Raw genomic sequence first — 26,760 nt, forward strand, 5'->3', positions numbered from 1 at the left:
TTGATCATTCCCCGAGTCGGGTGCATACTCATCAGAGTTGACTTTCAGACTTTAATATCAGTCATTATGGCAAATATCACAGTAGAGGATAAACACCTTCCCACTACGGATCGATCATTCTCTAACTTTCATCAGGTATAATGTTGTTGAAATAGTCTACAAAATGAATTTGTTCTCTGCTTTATAGTTTCTTGTAGTTCATAATATTTCGGAGTATAGCTATAAACGTTTTGAGATAATTTATATACATACAATAAAAAGTACGCTATACTATGCTGTTAGGATGAATATTTATATAACAGTTTATTATAAAAAAACGCTTAAAAATACATTCTATTTACACTGCTCTCTGTACATATATATTATCATACACACCAGTAAAATATGTCAACCTAGATCAGATTTATTCACTAACATATTTTGGTAAATACGTAGTCGTTGTTGTTGTCATCTTTCAATTAGTGTTAACCATAAAAATATTCTACCAACTTATGGTAATGATGCTAATAATAATAATGTTATTATTATACGTGCTTCGGTCTGGGTACCCGACAAGTATCACAGCCCACACACAAATCAAATGACTTGTGTGTCTCATATGTATTCGGTTCCTCTTTGTACCAATATTTATGTTCAAATAAATAAATAAATGTTATAACTTGTGTCCACCTGGATGCCCTGTTAATGTATAACGTGATAACATCACCAATTAAAGAGCAGTGAATTATCGATCGGACCAATGACACACGAAATCCGTACGAGCAGTCTAGAGTACTTGTCGGTCCTGCTTCCTGCCTAGCCCAGCCAGTTAAGTCCAGAACACCAATCTCAGCCTTTGCGGTATGAATCATTATAATTTAAATATACTAAGTTTATATAGCAGTCAAACGGACCATGTCGTACCATAAAATAGAAAATAACATTTGTACAAGATTCAGCCAAAAGTGGCTGTGAATATGGGGAACAGTAATTAATAGACTGGGGATAAATCAAGAATGGCAAATCGTATAATAATAGCTCGCAGGTCAAAATAAAGCTTATAATAAGAGGGACGTTGAATATGAATAGTTTAGTTAGTTAACAATTATACACATAGTATTGGTCCATAAATAGATATCAAAAGTTACCACTCATAATTCTCTTCGGGATGTAACAATAAATAATAATAATAAGTAAAAATATAGATTTCCGTCTATTATTTTTGTGAGTTAATTCAAAGGAGAATAACAGTTAGCTAGATCCTTGATAATAATTCGTCTTTTTATATGTAAATTCTTTATGGAGTTTGAATAGACATGTATCATTCGTGTATTCAATTATCCATAGAGTCCAGTTGAATAATTGCTTGTTTGATAATGACGGTTAACTAGCATTTGGTTTGTAAAGGAATGGTAGATAAAAATTAATTTGAGGTTAAAATTACCACTCATAAGATTCTAAATCTGATATTAATGTTATTTTCATAAGATTTGATACAAACTCATGTATACAAACCGAGCAATGTAGGGCTTCACTCCATAATTGTTACACCTCTCACTAGTTAACATGTATATTAGCCCCCCAAATGCTCTGGTACGGCTGAGAGTGGAGAGAGTCCGCTCTCCCTCTCCAAATGCTCTCACATGGCCAGCAAATATATAGCCTCTGCCAGGGAAGCCCTACTCACTGCCTTCTCGTGGCGGGGGTGTTGTTTACGAAATTGAGAGAACGAAAAGCGAATGCCCGGCGCTTTAACCGGGTTGGTGGACAAGGCGAGTGCACCTAGGGGTGTTGGAAACCCTGATTCCAAACCAATGGTGCACATGGGCTCCTGTATCTGGAGGGGACAAATGGTGTATGAATCAATCGTTGGTCACCGGTTATCATGGGACTGCATCTCCTTACGATGCTCCACTGCCTTGTGGATCAGATCTATAGGTCAATGGCTCCGGGTGTGGCCCCCTAAGAAAACCACCTATTTCGGTTTTGGCACTCGGGCAGTATAAGAGCCCTCACACAAATTCAATGAGATTTGTGAGGCGCATATATATCTGGTGTCCTTTTGTACTAATATTTATGTGTTTAAATAAATAAATAAATCTCACTAGTATACTAAACACAATGTATGCAAACGTGGGAAGAGCTAATTTTACACTAGCTAAAATCTCTTACATAAATTTTACTGTTACATCTACCTTTGAATCTGTTAGGAAGAAGAGTAGATATAGTTAGCCTCTTATCCATATATATATTAGGGCGTCTTAATTGTTTGGGCTGAAATTATAAAGATCATGTAACAGAATGACTTGAAGTACTTGAACATAATTTAAAACGAAAGCTATATAATTCAGTGGTGGAAACTTTCTAAAATAAACATTATATGAATATTTTCACTTTGACTATATCATCTTTCATGTATTCTTTTGTATTGTGCTATTGGTTTTTATGTGACTCATTTGCTTCCCATGCTTTCGTTTAAAACAAATAAAATGGGATACTGAAATATGCAAGATTTAGCATATAAGTAGGAATAATATATTTGTAAAATCTCAGCGAATGAATTTGAAGTAAATCCAACGTAGGCACTTATAGTCTATCGTGATTCCAAATGATGGTATATATTTAACATTTGGAATAACTGCACAAAAGTTCTGACCACTTATTTTACTACTCTGAACATATGTCAATCAATCTTCCTGTTTTACATTTCTTTTCTGAAGTAAATTATTGTAAAATGTAATTGTGTGTACTTACTCAATACGATGAAAAGTTTATAATCTATCGCTATTTTAAATACCGAAAATCTTAAACTGAAATACTCCACTAGTTGACATATTCTTCTTGTCTATCCTTTCGCCATTAAAGACGAGCGTCAGACATTGATCATTGAGAAAACATTTATCGAGTATAATTTGTGAATAAGTTCAATTTGAATATACTTCAAGGAAAGTTTTTGCAATATTCCCCAACTGATACTGAGAATTGCTTACTATAACAAGATTTATGGAGTAAAAGTTAGCAATGGAGAATACTATATACTTTCACTAAACACTCAATTATGCAATGACCGACATCAAATACTTTAACACAATCTGCTTTATGATCAGGTACATTACGTAGCTTAGCTTAAGCGTCATCTAAAACTCACTTTTTGGTTGGATGATAGGTATTTTCATTGATTACAAGCATTTTATGAAACGAATATTGTTAGTTTTCACTTCATTAATAATCAGATACAAGTTATCTATCATGGCGCTTCAAATTTTGTGCGAAATACACGGGGCGTTATCTTAATACTGATTGGTCAACCTAGGGCCTCAAGTATATTCTACTTTTATTGCTGAAGGCAATATTAAAACAATCCGCTCAGTATGTGCATATGCCAATAAAAACTGATCATTTGCAGTCCTCGATATTAACAACTGTAAAGTTCAAACCTTTACATATAAATAATACTGTACGATTTCAATGTTCTAGGCACAATGGTTTAAGACATTTTAAGACGAGCATTGTATCTGTATTAATTACTAATCAAGTCATTTTACATTCCCTGATGGTTAATCTCCTATGCATACTCTTTTGCTTGACTCATACTGTTGTGTTTTTAGTGTTATTGCAATTGAATCATTAAGATACCCTTATGCTAAGTACTGCGTGTCAGATTAATATTTCATGTAAAGAGATGATAGATGGCAAGAAACCAAGTAGAAATTGGGACATACTTGAGAAACACTTAGTAATTTGTAGTATAAACAAGTAGGGAATTGCCTCTGTAAAGGTGTAAAATGAACAAGTGAAAACAAGTTTTTCAAAAGTTTGTAATCACTGATTTAATTTTGATTGATTCGTTCCAGCATGACTGATTCCTAGCCATGTTAGTGGTTGATTTCGGCTATGTTGCGGCACTGAAAGAGTGTACTCGCCACTTTTGTACTGTCCTTCTTAATGGCACAGCAATAAATTGGAAGTGCAGTCTTACACCGTCACTCTGTCGTTTTTGTCTATATCTCTACTGACCACAGCCCGGGTAAATTAATAGATGAGTTTCGCAAAAAGCTTTCTGATGTCCTACAAAAACATCAAGCACTCAGACTTAGTAATAGTAACAGGTGCATTGACGCCTAAATCGGTAGGCTGAATCAAACTGAAAGAAGCACATTTAGGTGGATTTTATTAGCGTCCCAGTTTAACGAACAGATCACGATAACTATCTCTTGTAATTATGTTCAAACAACCGATTACTCCTTGCAAGTACAAAATTTAGGCATAAGAATAGATATTGTATAACCTGACGATTCACCACATTAGCACACCTTGTTGGTAAATGCGGGCTATATGGTTGGATTTTATACTATAATCTAGATTGATGTTTGGAGACTTTGGGTGATATGATTCAAAATCAGTCACATTGATGTAGGTAGATTCACTCTTTTTCCTGTTCTAGATCCCGAGTAACAATATTGCTTACATATCCTTTATTTCTTTTTTTCTGACCATATTCTCAATCTCTCGTTTTTTTTTCAGTAATAATTACCGCCACACTTATCTTAATTCTTTTATTATTCATTTTGTTAATTTTGACAGATCTTGTTAATACTGGTATGGTAGCTTAGGCCAACACACACTTATATCAGGCTATGGGTTGATTGTTACTGACTGACCAATCGACTTACTGCCTGGTCATTTCATGTTTCAGAAAATTATATTTAAACTAGTTGTGATTAGTGTTGTTTTTTCAATCCGATCATGTTCAGTACTACTGAGTAAATTGACTTGTAACCTCATGTTCTCCAACTTAAACGGTCAATTCTCATACCTATAAAAATATGGTAAGCGCAATTATTCTTGGGAATTTCTTATTAGTGAATGAATGATAGAAAGAGTCTTCAAATACTTAGTTATTGAATAATAGTCATCAGTTTAACATTATACATGTAGTTTACAGTTCCACTTTGTATTATGTTATTAGTGTCAACTAACAGGAAACCTCAGTTCAAGGCTTTTCTGTCAATTACTTCTAACCTATGTGATATTGAATAAAGTCCACTCCCTTAAACTAGTGACTACATTGCAAACTGATTGATGCGAATCAATCAATACTAAGAACTCTTAACAATACGATATTACATTGTTACAAAGTCGAGAATAATCATAAATATCTTAGTCTTGAAAAATATCAATTACAGCCTGATTACTTCAGTGGTAACATCGTCAATTGCGTCAACAGACGATAATATCAGATCCAATCTAACGGGGTACATGTTACCTCAGGAGAACAGATACCTCTTTCTAATAAGTTAAAACTTACACAAAGCGTTGCTCCATACCTTCCTTCCGGTTTTCTTTAACCAAGTAACATTAAAATATGGTAACCATTTTGGCATAGGTACAATTGTTTATTCCATATCATCTCATACGTGTAACGTTTAACTCTTGATAACTTACAGTAATACATAACGGTGTCACATGGTTTTTATCAATCAGTGAATGAATTATTTTTGCATGAAAATGCAAGAAGCTACTTAAATATGCGATTTATATTTGAATGATTGTAATTGTGATTGCATTCTGTATATTTTATGCCTTAATTCAAAATTATTTTTATGTTTCTAGGACTGAATTCTTAAATAGTTTCGCTTTTTCGGAAAACATTCAACTAGATTAATTTGAACTGAATCTTAAATGAGTTGTTTTTACTGAGTTACAGTATGTTTGCCTTGAGTTTGAGATGAGTTGTGTCGAGAGTACGGATTTATGTGTAGATACACCATGAAGTGTGTATGTAGTAAAACAAGCCATTTTTTCCACCTTTGTTTGTATTATTCTGAATTGCGACTGGCAATGGGATGCAAGACACTCCTTTCGTTCTGTTTGGGACTCGTCGGCTGGACGTATCTACATCCCAGTGTGTTATTGTTGTTCACATTAAGACTCAAACAGTTCAACTATCATTTTAAACACTAATGAGCAATTGCGTGTCCAAATACCCACTAACTTATCCATTTATGCATATATACCAATGGGGAATGCTCAAAATCCAGTCATGAATATTAGGAAACAAGAAATCACAAATTTTTATAAACAACATATACACTATACTTTTTGGTTAAGCATCATAAATCAATCTATTTATATTAGAGATACGTTTCTTTAAATAAAGGAAATGTAGAAAAAACGGATGTAATAACAGGAAAAAAGACAAATGTTCAGTGATTAACACCCGGTCAATAGATTTTAAATGTATTACTTAAGGCCATTATATTGTAATCAGGTTTAGATTTATGTTATGGATATTGGCTAGCAGTGGAATCCAGGGCGTGCGTTTCGTCCTATTTGGGACTCGTCAGCCGGATGTACCTGTATCTCAGAGTTAATGTTCATTCTGGGACTAGAACCCAGTAATATTCGCTTCAAACACCATCGCGTTATACACTTAGCTACTGAGTTCTGGTAGCCACTTGCTTTGTTTATAATGCTTGTGAACTAAGGCATCGAGGCATTACGCACGTTATGCACATACGCCAATAAGAGACTGATCGATTGCAGTCCTAAACGTCAGTAGGAAGATTCAAGTAAACAATACCAAGTGAATTTAAACTTAGATCAGTCTTCGTTTAATCATTTTTCACTTTTTAGTACATGATATAACGATTAGCATTGTCTGTCAGTTATATAAGTTGTCCTATGACTTTCATTTATTGCGTTTGACAAGTTAAAGGAATATTTAGAATACATATTATTAATATCAGCTTCCAATCATTTATATTATATTAGGTTTATTGGCTATAGTGATTTTCCTAACATGAAATCTATTGTATTAAGATTTCAGAATGGCTGTCAATCCAATCCTCTCTAGTCTATCTATCTATCTATCTATCTCTGTGCCTCTCTCCGCCTTCACTATTTTATCGATAAACTTTATCACGAGAATCCTACGAGTAAAAAGTTCTCAGTACCACGTATATAAACGTTACCATATACTGTCAGTTTAAAATACAGACCTTGTACACTCTCATCTCTTTGAGATTTAAAAGCTTCGTTTTACTACTATCAGTCAATTAGTAGTACTATCGTATATTATTGATGCACACTTGAATCGTTAGTGTCATTGACCCATATATTCACTTCCTTGTTCCTAATTCAGTTTTTATTTGACTGACTATAAGCCCAAGCAACGGCATTCTATATTTATAGATCTATAAAACAAATCCGATTATTTTTAAGTTAGATAATAGTACATAGAAGTAGAACCCAAGAAGCGCGCATCATCTTATTTAAGACTCGTATTTAAATGGATGTATATTTCACATTTCAGTGTTGATGTTCACACTGAGACTCGAACCCAGTACCTCTCACTCCATATGTCCAGTGGGTTATCTGCCGCAGTTAGTGAGCCCAAATAATCATTAGCTTGTACAATGAAAATGAATTTTATTTCCATTTGTAATGGTACGAATCTTTCCGTTGTTGATATTCAAGACAACAATGGATCAGGGTTTTTTTGACCATATTATAACAATATTGAATTGATCCGTGCTTAGAATGTATGTATACTAACAAATATTGATCAAAACTTCAGTTTTTAATACCAACGACAGGGAAATTTAATGGGAAAATATTTATTTGTTTATTTAGTTTAATTTTCAGTTGTCACTTATACTACTTTTATTAAGTAGTATTCCTTAAACCAGAATAAGTTCCAATCTACACAACAATAACTTTAAGCTAATATACTCTTTAGACGATGAATGCGATGTACACCACATTATGAAGTCGCTTTTTCTTCTTCATTAGTCTAAAGTATATTTTTAAGGTCTTCAAAACTATCTTAAATGTAATCAAGTCGTCTGTCAGCTCACAGAAGGAAGAAAAATGGGCTGTATTAGACAAACCTTTTTGACGGGGACATTGTAAGCTAATACAGGACATGAGCTTTTTTGAATCGTGTCTGAAGACTTCTACGGTTCTCATAAATATTATTGGTTGTTTTAAATAATCTCAAGGCTTATGGTATTTTTTTCAACCAATCAACACTTAAGAATATTTAATTCGTTTATAGAAGCACTCTGATTAAACTGTAAATTAGTAAGTCCGGTAGATTTCTACATGTTAGTTATAATTTTGAGAGAAATGCTTGGATCGAAACTAATATTAGCTGTAACATTAAAAAGCGCTAAATAGTTGTTTTCTTGTTTGGAACTTATCATCTATTCTAATGTGGTGTGGCATCTTGAACAAGTATGTATGTGACAAGTTCTACTTTTCATACAACTGACTGACTGATTAGAACTCATCAGCAGCACGTACCCACTATCTTGAGGTATTGTATTACAGTTTTGAATCAAAAGTTCCTGGTTCATATTTTTGTCTTCAACTGATTTGCGCTAATATGATTTTCATCCATTTTTATTTATGTATTGCCTACTGTTCTGGTTAACCTGGTCACAAGGTGTTTCCAGCACTTTGTAAGATGTTACATAACTGAAGGAAATAGATAAGAGATTCTGAACCTAGACTTTGTGCTAGATAACAGTGTTTACCAAGACTCACAGTCTCATAGGAAATGATGCTACCTGTTAGGGTTCCGATCGACATAACATCCTGATAATCTGCTCCTAAATTAAGTCGCAAATTTTGTTAATTAATTCCAAATTCAAACACTAGTTTTGCGTCGATTTATTTTACATTATTTCTAAACAAGAGCACATAGAATGTTACTCATAGTTGTGTAAACAATATGTATTTAGTCACTGAGCTGTTTTTATCGAATAAACAACTTGTAAAGGATTGTTTTTTTGCATTTCATATGTTTTTCAACTCTTATCTTGTCTGTACATATGGATGTGTGCGTTTGTGTGTACGAAATTTACTTACTACCTATAAATACAGACTCTCATTTAAGTTTACAATTTTATCAACATGTCGCTTACGATGTACTTTTAAAAATTGTCAGTTTTACCTTAATGTCTAGTTAATATATACTTTTTTAATATTAATCTTGATCATTATGGTATATTACTCTTTTGAATTTTGATAGCGCATAGGAGTCTACAGGGGTTGAAGCTTTTTTTGTATACAAAATACATCATAATGATGCCAATTTGTTTGATAAAACATTGTACATTCTCTGATAGTATTGATCTTGATTAATATCCTACAGAAGTCCAGACATGATTACCAGAGGAAATGTTAGGATTATTTAAATTTCAATCACTAAGATTATTTCGAATATAATTCTTTATACATAGTGTTTCTTTATGCACTCAATGCTCTGTTTCTGTCAAACTGTTAGTGAATACTCACATAAGGTAATTTTAATAGTTGAATTCATGATTCAATTGAAGCTAGACTACCAAGGAAAACTTGGAAGCATTGGATGGCCGTTTCATCCTAGTATGGGACTACTCAGCAGTGCCCATCCACGATCCCGCTCGTAAGTTTCGAACCTAGAACCTACTGTTCTCATGCAAGAACGCTTGACCTCTAGACCACTGAGCCGGCATCCAACGGTGTCAGTGTCTAACTTCAACCAATGCACGAAATTCCATGATGGTCTAGCTTTAATTGACTCGTGAATTCAACTATTAAATTACTATAATATTCACGAAGCTCCTTTCTGATTAATTTTGCCAAGAATAAATCGATTTTGCATAATCAATAAGTGTACTGAAGTCTTGTACAGGTTTTGATATCGGTGAATCGAAGAAACAACAATATATCAATTTATCCATATGGATATAAATTATCCACCTATTGGAACCCTTATAAAGAGAGAAATAACTTTTTTGAGTCTCCACTTTGTTTCTAGTTAAGGTTAAGTTTCGGGGTTTCAGTTAAGATTACAGTTGACTTGTATGTTATTTACAATCTATATGGAAAAACTAAGTGCTTGGTGCGTTTAATACTGCTATTGTAAAATAAGTTTTCATATTCTACCTTTCTCTTTACATGTTATCAAATAAAAGACATTCACTTTTCAATTTAACGCCAAAACATAAATGACGTTTACTCAAGTTTAATAGGAGGTGTTCATAAATTATACTTTCACCTTATTTTTGTCGTGTTTCACTCATAAAATAAAGCTAACTGAACCACTATAGTGCCTTGATTTAAGATCTCTTACTGCTGTTAACTATTTATGTGTAGTACAATTCAGTCATTTAAAACAATTAGTCCCTTTGATAAGTTTCAATAATACAATGAGAAGACAAAGTTTATCACAATTATGTGATATGTTTGTGTAATACATTTCGAACAATCTGATCACACATATACTTGCTACGATATCTTTATATGAAAGATAAAAGGTATACCTTATTATTCTTTGCTTCTGCTTACCTTTTAATTTGTCTAGTTAACCTTTTATCTTTCATATAAAGATATCGTAACAAGTATATGTGTGATCAGATTTGTTCGAAATGTGTTGTGTAAATAATTTAATTAATTTAATTAAACACATAAATATTGGTACAAGGAAGCACCAGATAAATATGCGCCTCACAAATCTCATTTGATTCGTGTGAGGGCTGTGATACTGCCCAGGTGCCCAAACTGAAGTAGGTAGTTTTCTTAGGGGGCCACACCTGGAGCCTTTGACCTAAAGATCTGATCCACAAGGCAGTGGAGCAACGTAAAAAGATGCAGTGCCATGGTAACCGGTGACCAACGATTGATTCATACGCCATCTGTTCCTTCAGGATACTGGAACCCATGTTCACCATTGGTTTGGAATGAGGGTTTACCAACTCCCTTAAGTGGACACTCCACATCCACCAACCCGGTTAAAGCGCCGGACATTCGCTTTTCGTCCCCTCACTTTTGTGAACAACACCCCGCCACGAGAAGGCAGTGAGTAGGACTTCCCTGTCAGAGGCTATATACGCGTGTCCATGTGAGAGCATTTGGAGAGGAAGAGCGTACTATCCCCACTCTCGGCCGTGCCAGGGAATTTGGGGGCAAATATATTACAATTCAGTTAATTGTTCAATACAACCTTTTTATCATGTGTCAATTTACATAATCTCATGTAATTCGAATTTTATTCATGATTAACTATTTTAAAATTCACTAAATAATACATAACTCTGTTACTTTCTTTTGTCCTTATTAATCATCTCATAGCTTTATTCTACAGCGCTGGTGGATTAGGTCCTGCTTGTGGATTTCTTGCTGGTGCTGGTTTCTTAAGTATCTACATTGATTCACCATTTATGTTGCCTGAAACTGGCTTAGACCGTAATAGTCCATTATGGCTTGGTGCTTGGTGGCTTGGTATGCTTGTCTGTGCTGCATTAACTTTCTTTGTGGCATTACCTGTGATATGTTTTCCTAAACAACTTGCAGTTGTTAAAAATGATGATAGCAATACAATTTCAAACGATGAAATCGAAGATGTGGATAAAGTAGGTTTTGTTCATCTTTTTAATTTATAATTATTCGGTTTTGGATGTCACTGTTCCATGTCGATGACTTTCGGAAAATCGACATGGTTTAAGATAGAGCTTATTAGATTTTTGGGAAACTTTTGAAGCATAGTAAAGAATAGTCTGGATCTTAATAGAAAAATAAATAAAAATTATCTTTCTTTGGTTTCTACAATTCTCAAAACTGTAAGAAGTATCTTTTGTGCAACTACTCAGTGAATTTGACACAATTTATAAACTAAACTATAAGAAATACCTCCTTCCTAATACAGATGGTATCTGAACGTACTTGATGTAATTCAGAGAAGCTAATCAAGGATATTTTGGTGACTTTTACGGCAACTACATATCCTAATTGTAGCTTAAAACCCTAACTCTTAACATTCCTGAAGCCCAACACCCTAACCCTAACACACGTAACCTTAACTTCTGATACTAATCAGGCTCTTGATTTCGAACCCGGTAGGACTACACTATACTGATGGTGTTGAGTGACTCCTGGAGTGATCTTGAAGTGTCATGACCTGAATGCCGTATTCCTAACATTTTTATCCTAATGCTTTAACAGTAACAATCAGAATGCAGGTCCTGTAAACCACTACCTTTGCTGTAGCACAGTGGTTATTTATGTTCTTGTAATCCACTAAATTATCAAAACCATGATTTTTGCAGTTTTAACTTTGATCATGAAAAAGCGGTGACATTTTTAATGGAGTTCTTTGTACAGCATGTAGTGCCCCGTAAAATAAACTCATTTCTGAAGTCTTTGATGATTGCTAGTTTAGAAGTTAGGGCGTAGCCAAACCAAAACGTAGCTTCGGTTCCCAAAGTTTTTGATTGTTGAACTGACCCATGTAGGAAGATGCAGATTACGTGGTTTGTGTCCATATGTATATCGCAACCACTGGTTGGATACGTTGTGTCACATGCTCCAGGATCCTTGATTTTACAAATTCACCGACATATAAACTAGCGAAATACTTAGCTAGGATATGACATATTTGTTAGTCATAAAATTTAGATCTTATCTCTATCTACTCTGTTTATATCACATATAGTATTGTTCCGACAAAAGTAATTTAAATGTTTTAATATCATAACTACATATTTGATTATTTATAGTTTACCTACATGTCAATGTCTTTTAACAAATAAGTGATTATTGACTAAATAATAACTTTTAATAAGTTACACATTTACTCTTTTACACATTGTATACTTATCACATTTTATTATTGACTTATGTTATACTACTTACTAAAGTCAACATCTGAATGAGAGGTTAATGTAGATTTGATTTGATTGTTAAACATTATATATTTCTTTGATAATTTTGATTTTTAATTTTTTAATTGAGATTATGAACCGATCACTGTTAGACCACCATTGAAAACCTGGGAGCACTGGACGGCCGTCTCGTCCTAGCATGGGATTTCTTAGCAGTGCACATCCGCTATCACGCACGTAGGAATCGAACCCAAGACCTTCAGACTCACGCGCAAACACCTATTCTGTAGACCATTGAGTCGAGGGATCTAATGGTGTTAATATCTAACTTCAAACAATCCACGGTATTTTGAAATCTCAATGAAGACTTAACAATCTCCACAACCCTATACTTATAAATAATGTATTGAGAAATATTTTCTGGTATTATTGTTACTACTATTATTATTGTCATTATCTCTGACTGAACGATGTTGCTATTGTGTTAATAAGAGTTAGATTTATGTATGGTCTTAGGTGTAGAATAGTTGTGCGGATAGCTTTTAGTGATGAATTTCGTTTAACTCCGTCACCTATGTGAAGGACAATCATAGGATTATAGTAGTCACTTCTGATTTATTTATGATAGTCTTTACGATTCATGATGTATACATGGGATAGTACGGTAAATTCATCGTTATTACTCCATCCAGAATTACATGACACCATGATTTAATTTGAAATTTGTCATTAGAGAGTTTTAGCCCGAAAGTTTATGGATGTCTCGTCAAAATGTTATGTAGAAAAATGAATTTAGAATTTCACCTCTCCAACTGGAAAATATAATTTTTTCAATGAAAAGAAAATGAAAACTCTAGTGTTCATTTAATTCTCTGAATTTGTGACATGCATTGAGTCACGAAATGTCAGAAAATGTAATTTTTCTACTCATTGAAGCATTACAGATAAATTATTCGTAATAATATTAATTTACCCAGTGCTTAATTTATTTGAAATTATCAAGTCAAACCTAGATAATTACTTACTTACTTACGCCTGTTACTCCCAATGGAGCATAGGCCGCCGACCAGCATTCTTCAACCCACTCTGTCCTGGGCCTTCCTTTCTAGTTCTATCCAGTTGTTGTTAATTCTTCTCATATCTGTCTCCATTTCTCGGCGTAATGTGTTCTTTGGTCTTCCTCTTCTCCCTTGTCCTTCAGGATTCCATGTGAGGGCTTGTCCTGTGACGCAGTTGGGTGATTTCCTCAATGTGTGTCCTATCCACTTGCAGCGCTTCTTCCTGATTTCTTCCTCCATTTGAATCTGGTTTGTTCTCTCCCACAGTAGAATGTTGCTGATAGTGTCTGGCCAATGGATCCGAAGTATTTTGCGTAGACAACTGTTAATAAACACCTGTATCTTCTGAATGATGGCTTTCATAGTTCTCTACGTCTCCGCCCCGTACACTAGAACTGTCTTGACATTTGTATTGAAAATTCTGATCTTTGTGTTGGTTGACAATTGTTTTGAGTTCTAGATGTTCTTCAGTTGTAAATATGCTGCCCTTGCTTTGCTGATCCGCGTCTTCACATCTGCATCAGATACCTGAAAACTGTAATAGTTTGCGAAACTGTTAGCTTATATTGTTCAATATGTAGTATTTTTGTTCATTATTTGTTCTAGATCCTCTCCTTTTTGGTTATTGCGCTTGTGGTAAATAACATTTCGAGTGTTTGTATTGCTAAAACCTAATCCTAACTATCAATCTGTTGTCATAACGTATATGATAAGCCTTCAAGTCAGTTGCAGTCATTACATTAATTTTAATCTCAGATTCAGTTAAAATTTACTGTGATTTTCAACTTACTTATCTTATGCATTGTGTATGACTTCTCGATTATTTATGCTCGTACTCGACGTTTTCAGATCCTGAAACCGAACAAATATTTATTCAATAACTTAATACCATCTTTATATCTTTTCATTCTAACCTATTTTTCCTCAAATACTGTCAGTAACTGCCATAAATAATGACATGTTTACGATTAAATTCGCACAACTGAACATATAATTTAACGATAATACCATTAATTTAATTGTTGTTTACTACAAATAGGTTAATCTTGTTTTAAATTTCGTTTTTTTTCCTATGTATCATAGATCTGTTCCCCTACAATCCAATCTAATAATCATAATATATCCAATCTTAATACAAATAACAATAACGTGAATTTATCTTACGTAAAGTCGTCAGATAATTTGTCTAATATAAATAAACCATTTGAACAAACATCACCAACCACAACAGCCGTTTCGGCTACTGCAGTCGCAGGTGTTGAAATATTAACATCAAGTCATTTGCTTAATACACCATCACCAGGTAGTCGCAATGTTCAATATCCAAGTCTAGAAGAATTCAAACAACAACATCACTACCAACAGCAACGATTGCCTGAAATGAAGCAAAATCATGTTGATTTACTTAAAAAACCTCCTCATTCTTCTACTACCATTACTTCTACTTCTCTTCATGTTCCATCTCCATATATCAGAGATGCTGTAGTTAGTGGTGATGGGACAGTTGTTAGCCCTTCAAATCAACAATTTCGTTTACATTCAAATATTGGCGGTGATCATCATGATTCTCTTGGTGGTAATACTGTCGACGTTGTTAATAATGGTATAGCTGGTAGTGGAGATCAAACTGACAATTTGGGAAAATTCATGAAAACATCAGTGAATAATTCATTTTATGAAAATCAAACTAATCTGAAATCAAAAATAAAAGGTAGTAATTAAATTTGCTGTGTATGATCATACCTAATAGTTTTTGTGTGTTTACTTGTTCCGTTTATCTTCTAGAATTTGTTTTGACTATTTTGGGTTTCACTAATATAGATTTAGACTATGATCAACATATTAAGTATACTGACGTCGTTCAACTAATGGTATGGACCAAGTAGAGTTAAATGAAGTGGTGTAATTGATCAAATTACACACTCTTACGTTTAAGTTCCATTACTCACCATATCCTAACCTGGTGACCGGGCTATCTTAGCACACTTGAATAACGATTAAAATCCTATCAGACTTATATTTTAATAGAAAAAGAATAAAATGGTGACATAAACAAAAGGAAACTGTAATAATTGGCTTCACACCATCAATTGACTAATCAACTTGTTTGTCATTAACTATGGCAAACTTCATTAAACAATCTAAAGTCCATGGGTCAGTTTTCTGAGATTAGCATGACAGATTAATTCCCTTGAGATTCAATGGGTTTTTTTTTTCATTTTCCTTAGATAAGTGTGGCATTTTTCTTTTGTGAAAACTTTTGATTTTAATTTAGAGTCAGATTGTATAAAGACGTTGATTACTACTTTAATGAAGTGAACTTTTCTCTGTTAATTGGTTTTCGATATGACCTATTCATCATAAAAAAATTGTACTTCTCTTTGAATTCTCTAAATCAACCAATTTAGTAAAAACGTTTCACTATTATCCCTATTTGGTTAGAGATTATATTGACTTTACGAGTTGATTTATTGTTGTTTCCTATCTTGATAACAGATGGGTAGAAGGGTTTGATTGATTGTTCAGCTTGATGTTATATTTATTGACTGATTCCCTTTTTAGTTGGGGTTAGCTTCTTCACTAGTTTTTCGTTTTTTTTCCTGTTCAAAGTACACTTTTTTCCCTAATAACTGGTCTATGATTAGCAAAGTTGAATAATGGTTATCAATCGATTATACGGGTGCTCGTTTCGTCCTTTTCGGAACTCATCAGCTAAGAATATCTTCGCAGTGGTCATATTTACATTGAGACCTCTTTTAACCAAATGACAACCTTGAGACAATTCGATCAGGATGCATTAAATGAGACTGGTTAATTTCAGTTTTTAAATATTAACAAAGGGCTGATAAAAACCAAAGTTTTCCAACGCAGACAAAACGTAATGGTCAAAGATATTACGTTTAGAGCAAATCAAATGTGGTTCGCTATACGTTAGTAGTTACTAAGTAATAAATGAAAAAATCTTCAACAAGTCTTTTTCGATGTTTGTGTGAAACATCAAGACCGTTTGTGCGCGCGTCTAGTGATTTTACTATTTACAATTAATCGATAATTTGTAGTTTACATTGATTCTTGACCGTTGCTGCTACCTTGACGTGGTGGTCGGGCTTGCCTATCGTGATGAAGCAATCGAGCTATGCTGGCTGGAACAATCGTTCCTCGAGGTCCTACCATGCCAGACAGGTCGGTTGAAGAGCGATAAGACTAAAAGCAGCAATCCCAAGGTCCGAAGGCGAAGTCTTACTGCCGACTGTACAGAGGTGTGACAGCAGTAAGGTGTTTCCTTCAGACAACCAGCATGACAGCGATTCTGCCTTCCCACAAGGAGGGGTGGGGTTAGAAAAGGTCGACCCTAAAAATGCACACCTCGCCTTATCCCACGGATATCCGTCTCCGGCGGTAAGGTCCTTTGAAGAACGGAGCTAACACTTCAAATATCCCCCACAAAAAGTCCGTGCGTGACCGGCCTCAAGCAGTTGTCCCTTGGGCACTGCGGTCACGCTCACAGGTCGTTATGACTAACACTAATCCAACTTCTTTTTCAGGTCCCTCAAGAAATACCCTTCCACGGTGTGGGCAGCCGGGAAGTTATATTAGCCCTCATACCCGTAACTACACATGAGACCAAGTTGGTCACTTTCAAATCCTTCCTACACCTCCTAATAACTCTCTTATCTCCACGACTAACCCTTCTCACGTCCTTTTATCACCTCGCACCGCTAGGGCAAACGATTCGTGTACACGGAACGTTATTCCTGGTCTCCTGAAACCACGCTCTAAACTACATGTAGGAACTTTTAACGTCTGAACATTGTGCTAAATAGGATAACAGGCTTCCTTAGCTAGGACTTTAGAATCTCGCACCATCGATGTGTGCTGCGTCTCCGAAACGCGCATACAAGATCCGAGTTGCGTCATTGATTTGACCTCACCTAATCAAAATAAAGAACCATCTCGATACACGCTTCGTGTATCTGGAAGACCTGATGCTGCTTCCCGTAGCCTCGCTGGAGTAGGTATAGCATTAAGTCCTAGGGCAGAACTAGCTGTTTTAGACTGGATCCCAGTAGACAGTTGTCTATGCGCTGTCCGACTAAACGGATCAGTAAGGACTCGGAAAGATAGGGACACTCGTCGTTGCTTCTTCGTCGTGTCTGCCTACTCTCCCACTGACTGCAGCTCAGACGATACAAAAGATGAGTTTTACAGGAAACTTTCTGACCTTCTCCGAAAAGCTAGGCGTTCTGATGTAGTAATAGTGGCAGGTGACTTTAATGCTCAAGTAGGTAAACTAAGTGAAAGGGAAAGACACCTGGGAGGATCTTATGGTGTCGTGGCTAAAAGAACAGATAATGGCGACCGTCTGTTGCAGCTGTGCTCAGATAACCGCCTATTTCTTGCAAATACTAACTTTAAGCATAAGGAAAAACATCTTTTGACATGGCGACCCCCGAATTCGTCCCAACGTTGGACCCAATTAGATCACATCGCTATCAGCCACCGATGGAGGGGCTCGATAGAAGACTGTCGCTCATTCTGGGGCACATGCTTAGATTCAGATCATGCTCTAGTACGAGCACGTATCTATCTGCGAATTACTGGACGTAGGAAAGTCACTGCAGGGAAGCCTCTAAGGGTTCTACTTAATGATAGGCAGGCTAAGAATATATTTCAGGAACAACTGGAAAAACAGTTAGACAGACATGTAAGTTGTGTCCACCCCGAAGCAGCGTGGAATGACATCCGTAAAGCTGTGGAAACAGCTGTGATATCCGCTAGTAAGGTAAGCCATAAGGTCAGGGAGAAACAATGGATCTCGGCAGCAACTACCACACTGATAGATGCTTGAAAACTCATTCCACCTGGCTCTGAACATAACGAAGAGCGGAGTCAGCTTAAGCGAAGGCTAATAAGAAGCCTACGCAATGATCGTGAACAGTGGTGGGTAGCGAAAGCAAGAGAGATGGAAAAGGCAGCGGTATTAGGTAACAGTAGACAGCTATTCAGACTCATTAAAGAAACCGGTATTAGGAACACAAATATCAGTGAAACTATCTCAGATAAAGATGGGCATATCATTCATTCTCAATCCAGGAGATTGGATCGATGGGCAGAACACTTTAGGGATCAGTTCAACTGGCCTTCAGCCACACTTCAGTTACCCACGATCCCCAATCGTCCTGAATGGCAAATTGAAGTAAGTCCTCCAACTCTCTACGAGGTTGAAAAAGCTATAGGAAATCTAAAGCGAGGGAGAGCAGCAGGCCCTGACAGGTTTACCCCTGTGATTTTTAAGGATAGTGGTCCAGTACTAGCAACGAGATTGACTGAGGTCTTAGGTAGAATCTGGGAACTGGACGTAATTCCATCTGACTGATCCCAATCACTGATTGTGCCAGTCTATAAGAAAGGACAAAAGTCCTCCTGTGACAATCACAGAGGGATCAGTTTGACTAATATAGTGTCTAAAATATTAGCTTCAATAATACTAGGTCGCCTAACCAAAGCTCGTGAAGAGCAGACTAGAGAAAACCAGGCTGGTTTCCGACCTGGACGTGGTTGCATAGACCAGATATTCACTCTACGTCAGGTCCTAGAACATAGACATACATTCAGACGTCCCACAATAGTGGTATTTCTTGATCTTAAGGCGGCATTTGACTCCGTTGATCGTGAGGTTCTATGGCAGTGTTTGTCAGTGAAAGGAGTACCAAAGAAGTACATTAACCTCATAAAGGCTCTCTACTCGAACACAACTGGTCGAGTTAGAGTCTATGGCGAACTGTCATCAGAATTGGTTACCTCAAGTGGTGTTCGTCCGGGCTGTCCACTCTCCCTATTCTCGTTTAACTTTGTCGTTGACATGCTTTTAGAGATAACACTTTCATCATCTCAATCTCCTGGAGTTGAATATTTACCAGGAGGCTCACTTATTGACTTAGAATACGCCGACGACATAGTTTTATTCGGTGAAGACGCTGACAAAATGCAGAGTCTTCTGACCACCATAAGCAACAATGCAAGCATGTTCGGAATGCGATTCTCTCCCTCGAAGTGCAAAATGTTACTTCAGGATTGGCACCTGAACTAATGATAGGGAGTGAAGTAGTTGAGCGTGTTGACTGCTTCACTTATCTTGGGAGTCTCATCAGCCCTTGTGGTCTGGTATGTGACGAAATCTCAGCACGGATACAGAAGGCTCGTCTAGCTTTCGCCAACTTGCGCCGTTTATGGCGTAGGCGAGATATCCGTCTAGCAACAAAAGGAAGGGTTTACTGTGCAGCAGTCCGTTCCGTCCCACTTTATGGCAGTGAAACATGGCCGATAAGAGTAAAGGATATTCGTAGGCTACTGGTATTCGATCATAGGTGTCTTCGACGCATTGCTCGTATATCCTGGGACCACCGGGTAAATAATGCAGATGTTAGGAATCGGGTACTAGGTAAGGATGGTAAATGGATTGATGAAGTAGTGAAACTTCATCAGTTGAGATGGCTGGGACATGTGTTACGTATGCCCAACCGCCGACTGCCCCGACGTGCAATGTTTTATGGTGTAGGAGCAGGTTGGAAGAAAGCTAGGGGCGGCCAGACCAAAACATGGCATAAATCCATGAAGTCACTAACAATTGGACTGGGCCATGTTGGTAGGTGTAGACTACCTGGTTGGGATTCACGAGATGATAGCAATCGATGGTTAGAAACCTTGAATGACATGGCTCAAAATCGTTTGCAATGGCGAAGGTGCATCCACTCTTTGTGTTCTACCAAATTCTAACCTTTTGAATTCTTCATGTCTGTATCCTTTTTCTCTTTCCAAATTTATTTTATTGTATTATACTCTTTCAATAACATCTTCAAACCCTAATCTTCCCGATTACTGTTTATACTCTTACTACTTCTACCAATATGGGATTTGAATCGGCAACTTCATCTCTGTGCTAATGTGGTATGGCAACTCGAACTGATGTACGTACGTACGAAATTCTACGTTGTGACTGACTGACTGACTGAGTTTACATTGATTGAGGTTAGACATTAACACCGTTGGATGCCAGCTCAGTGGTCTATCGGTTAAGGGCTCTGGCTCGAGACTGGTAGGTCCTGGGTTCGAATCTCGCGAGTGCGATTTCGTGGATGCGCACTGCTGAGGAGTCCCATAATAGGACGAAGCGGCCGTCCAGGTTTTCCATGGTGGTCTAGCTTCAATTGACTCATGATCTTAACTATAAAATGTACAAGTAGAGTTTTTAGCTTCAGTAATCGACTGATCTTTAGATTTATAGACTACTGGATTCTATCTCACTAGTATAGATGTATAACGTACTTGGCACGAGGCCCAATATTTTTGGGTCCCGATGCATGATAGGGTGATGGGCTCTCACTACAAAAGTTTTTAAAATAAATAAAGAAAATATCCAATGCTCCTTAGCGTTTCCAGTCGTTTTTATGTTAATACCAATCGGTTGTGAAACCTCTTTCGTACAGTTATATGCAACTATTTAGCACATATATTTGATTCTTGCCTACATTTAGTTTTATCATTAAAGATGATGACTGACATGGTCATTATTAAATCCGAACTTGGACCACATTTAATCAATGACGTAAGATCAACATATACTATCTAGAGAAGTAATCCCCATAGTTTTCACTAGAAGCTGTGACAGTTGTAAAGAGGTTGGACACCGTATAGCATTGGAAATCGTAATATTGCGAATCGATTAACATTAGGCATAGAAACCATTGGATTCCGGTTTAGTAATCTAAAGGTTACGCTCTCATCGTGCGTTCTGAAGACCCTGGTAGAGTCATGAGTTCTCACTTTTGAGGAGTTCCATACTAGGACGAAATAACTGTCTAGTGCATCCAGGTTCATCGTAGTTATCATTATATATATATATATATATATACTTGCAATGGCTGACCACATAGCACATCAAATAAGAAATCACGCTTTGAACGCAATCATATCATAAGTGGTAGAGGGTAGAGCAAACAGTACACAATTAATTTGTAATACTTACGGGATAGTACTACGCATAAAAACAGTCGACAGGTACATGAAAGTCTTACAATAAGGGTAATGTAGAAATGCAACCATACACTCACCTACCAATTATACAAATAATAGAGTATGAATAGTGTTAATTCGTAGAATAATTCTGGATCTTACAACTTCCTCAATATTCATCCCATTATGAAGAGAGGTTAATTTTTTGTAGCTTCGATACCCCGTTAACGATGTGGTAATTATTTCATCTGCGCTTCGTAATATAATCGTCCTTTCTTTTCTTCATATTTCTTTTCACTTTCAGCTTCATATCTTATCGTACGTCGTGTACTAACTAATCCTATCTGGTTAGGTTTAACACTAAGTACTGTTGTGGAACAATCGATTGTTGCTGCATTTTTAACATTTGCTGCAAAATACATTCAAATTTTATTTCATATACCAGCTTATTTGGCTAGTATTCATACTGGTAAGTTTCTTTTATTATTTTTTCATGGGTAAGAATTATTACAATTTCTAGTTTGTATTACTTTGTTGTTGAAATTTATAACTAACTAACTTAATAGATAATGTATTGGTTTTTACATCGATAGCTATCAAGTTCAAATCTCAGTGTCATTACCTACACACCTAAGATCCCAAGTACATCCTGAAATTGATGAAATACAAGTTCTAGATGCATTCCGCGTGTACTTACACTCCAACTATACAAAGATTATTGTTTCTATTGTGGCTAGCGTTGCAATCCAGAACGCGTGTTTTATCATATTTAGGACTAGTTAGCTGGATTTACCTGCATCTTAGTGTGAATCTTTACATAGAGATTCGAATGCGATACCTTTTATCTCAGATGCTCAACGCATTAACCACTGTTTTACTGAATGCTGATAGTTACTCACTCATGCTACAGGTACGATGTTTATACTATTATTAGAAAGAGCTTAAATTATCTTTATGTTTGATGTTGTGTTTACGTTACGGTTTAAAAGTCAACACAAGGATATGAAAAATTGATCCAGCTGACGAGCCCTGACTATGACGAAACTTGTATGCCAACAAAGACTGATCAAAAATCAGTCCTAATTATTAGCAATGGGATCATACAAATAATTACATGTTACCGTTATTATTTCTCCTAATACCCAGCTCAGATCAATTTGATTCATGTTTTCTTCAAATCTTTACTTATCTTATAACTAGTAGATGAGAATTTTCTTATTGCAAATAGTTTATTAGCTAACATTTCATATGTATTCACATTAATAAGAGTGCAAGAAGAAAGGCGACTATGAAGATGGCAAGTGAAAAAAGCGCGAATAAAAAAGGCACTCTAATAAGAGTGACCATCAATAATGCTCATATTAATAAAGCTCAGCATTGAAAGGGGTAATAACATTTTCAACGGCGTGAAATATGTTCGATTTACCCTCTGTCCCTTTACCTCACGACCATTTAAAAACGTATTTTTTTTAAACGTATGATGAATCTGCTTTCAGGAAATATTGTAATTTTTGGAATCCGGTGACAAACTGTTATTGTTATTACCATAATCATGTCCATTTCGAACAGCTAAGATATAATCTATTCCCCATTAATGCGCGAATTTTTTTGATGATTGCCCTTGTTAGAGTACATCCCCTTCACTTACTCTATTGAATGGATACCCTTCGTATCTTGTACCTTTATCATAATCCTTTTATACTTGAAAAAATAAGTCTTTGATGTGAACTAATCATGAGCGGAAAACAAATGAAGTAAGCCAACTTAAAAGTTAAGTAAATCATTATTAATAAAGGGTTTTTATGGAAATTGTTTTTGCATCATAAAATGATCTTAGCTAAAGACCTGGAAATAGTAAACAATATCACGAACGGATTTAAGTTAGACAATATAAACTAATAGATGCCAGTTCAGTTGTCTAGAGTTTGAGTATTTTCAGCGTGAATTGAAGATTCTGGTTTCAGTCTCTCTTAGGGTTGTTTCTACCGACTGTTGTGAAGTTTTAGACTATGACAAAACAGCTCAGTGCTTTTTGATTTTCAATAGCTGTCTAACTAAGGTCAGGTCGTGATGTAAATTGTTATAATCATATAAGTGTATTTACAATTATTGGCTATTCTTGATCGCTTCAGAAAACATTGGCTATTAAGTGGTTATCTCATCATCGTTTAGAACTCCTTTTAATGATCTATTCGTTCAATGCTTTCTGGTTTCTGGAATACGTGGGTGGGTGTATGTTCATGGTCTCTTCAGTCAACCTAAACGAAATGTTGAAAACCCTCTCTCGCTTCAACATCTTTACTCCCTATGTGTATTCAAGGTACACGATTAATCCTTCAAAGAGACTTTCAAAGACATAAATCTTTCAATCATTTATTACCATAGAGTGAACTGTTCTGCAATTGATATCCTTGATGCTATTACGAGTTCACCTTACTCGGTAAACAGAACGAAGGTCGAAGACATAGTGATACGATGGGCTATTCTAATCCGTTGTCCCCGTCCCTGTTAACTAGATCAAGAAATGTTGATGAGGCGTAGAGATTGTATTCTACAAGCACCCAGAAATACGAGGTCACTACGCACACAAATCAAGCTTATTTATACAATGATAGAAACGCTCTTGGGAGAGCTACAAAATAGCGTATTAAAAAAATCTATCAACCAATGACAGTCAAGGATTTCTGAGTGGGAAATGTATGCTTTAGGTCAACTAAGCGTCTCTTGGCGCGAAAACATGAAATTAAAATTTTCAGAATAAAATTACAAAATTAGGATCTTTTCCAAGTAAGTTCTAAGGATCTAACGCCCTCAATAGCAATTTACTCACTCTGGTATTTCTATACTCCAATAAGGCCATACACGACTTGAATTGAGAAATAATGAGGGAGCTTTCTATAGCTATGTTAAAAATTCATTGACTATGAAACCCTCTAAGTAAAGTCATAAATTCTCAATTTCCATACTTCATATAATCAAACGATGTATCGTCTCAGATCAATCGTAAATCATCATCCCACCTTCGAAAACTGTGGATCCTGTGTATTGAGTTTCTTTTTGAAATATTTCAGATGGCTATTTCTATGATCTACCAAACTTTGGTTCCATAGGTCTTTCTCTCTCTTGACCAGTATTTATTATTAACGTATATAGTTAAGTATTAAGTACAGGAACTCTTTTTGTCACACTTGCTTATGGCAATGATGAAACCTTAACTAAGAACAAAATCAACTATTTGATCAAAATAAACTCCAGACAGTATTTTTCGGGAATGACTATTCTTCAATTTTCATTGAAATTGATACACCTTGTAAGTTGAACGCTATATTCAGATCCTAAGCTATTCGGATAACCCCAGGGCTAGCACTACTCAGCGACTTGAAGACCAGAGAGAAGACACAAGTATCAGAGAAACATTTTACTGCAAGGTTCATTTATGTACAGAAAATACAGGTATTTTATAGTAATTTAAGAGACCTTGAGTTTTAGCGAAAGTTCTAGAATACTGCTAAACATAGTAGCAGTGTGTTAATCCGCCAATCAGGATCTCGTTATTTTAGTAACATAACTTCACACAACTTCTAATTAATCGCTGATTGGTTGGGGCTCTTTATGAGCCTCTGGAGGCTCTGTTAGAGTTCTCCGGAAACCGACTCAACAGAAATGAATCATAGGTCAATCTAAACCTATCTCAGAACATTACTTTGAGCAATTGTTTAAATGTAAATGCAAATTATTCTTAATGCGCAAACACCCAGTCAATTCTGATCATGTTATTACTACAATAATGATTATTGATAATTATTTATATCGTCAAACATATCTTATTTATCTACTCTTTATGTAAACACATAAACATTGGCACAAGAAGGTATCATACATATATGCACCACACTTCTTCATTCCATTTGTGTGAGGAATGGAATACTGTCTGGGTGCCCGCTAACCACCCTCCAAGCCTTTGACCTAAAGATCCAACTCATAAAGCTGTGGAGCAACGTTAGGAGATGCAGTCCCATGGTTGCCACTGACCAACAATATGTTCATATATCATTTGTTCCCTCAGGGTTCTGAATCCCATATGCATCATTTGTTTGGAATCAGGGTTTTCCATCTCCACTAAGTAGATCCTCCATATCCACCAAACCGGTTAAAGCATCGGATATTAGCTTTTTATTCTCTCAATTTCGTAAACAACACTTTCGCCACGAGAAGGCAGTGAGTAGGACTTCTGTGACAGTTGCTGTATACACGTGGCCATATGAGAGCCTTTGGAGAGAAAGAACAGTCTCTCCCTACCCTGGGCCGTAGCAGGGCATTTGGGGTCAAACAAATCAGCTTTAATAAAGAGAGAATAGGTCAGAAATTATGTATAATTCCTTCAGAAACTTATAAATTATGATTATTACTTAACACTTTTAATTTGTATCATATAACCATTCATGATATATAGCTAACTCGTTGTTTAATACATACTATTCTTAAGAATTAAAATCATAAACTCAACTTCGTTTGAATAATATTGTAAACGAGCAAGCTTTGAAAAACCCTTTTGTCCAACTATGGGACTCTTCAGTAGAGCTTATCTACAACCACGAAGCAGAGGATAGAATCTGGGATCTTCGATGACATGTGCAAGCGCCTAACTGCTAGAACACTTGTTTTTTTTATTCCATTGTATAATTTTACTTTTTTATTTCTCTACGATATTGTTCCTACTCATTTTGTATAGGTTATATTCTTTTAACGCATTAACTTTATCAAGATTATCTATTGTGTAGCTATAGTCTTATTTAATGGTATCATTCAGTGATGGTAATAATAATAATAATAATAGTAGTGGTGATGGCGGTATTAACAATAATTGTTTTAAGGAAGACTTGAGGTGTTGATTAAATCAAATAAAACCTTAATTCAAAGGAATTAGTTACTTTGTTCTCTGATTACAGAAATTCATTCATATGTATATTCTGAGAGCCAGATATGATAACGCGTACAAGATTGATCTATTATTCTTTTTTAGAGTAATAATAAAGCCTACAAATAATCCGAGATGATGA

General features: G+C 35.7%; 1 protein-coding gene across 1 annotated transcript in view; it reads left to right on the plus strand.

Moving 5' to 3' along the window:
* Window positions 1-26,760, plus strand: part of Smp_134530 (putative organic anion transporter) — a gene marked incomplete at its 5' end in the record, with an annotated part of 68,874 nt that overhangs the window by 9,757 nt on the left and 32,357 nt on the right. Inside the window, 3 exon segments of the mRNA XM_018798734.1 lie at window positions 11,101-11,381; window positions 14,771-15,398; window positions 22,005-22,169. Coding sequence (XP_018653646.1) covers window positions 11,101-11,381; window positions 14,771-15,398; window positions 22,005-22,169 — 1,074 coding nt within the window.

This window comes from Schistosoma mansoni, chromosome 7 (genome assembly GCF_000237925.1).
Source record: "Schistosoma mansoni strain Puerto Rico chromosome 7, complete genome".
Taxonomy (NCBI): Eukaryota; Metazoa; Platyhelminthes; class Trematoda; order Strigeidida; family Schistosomatidae; genus Schistosoma; species Schistosoma mansoni.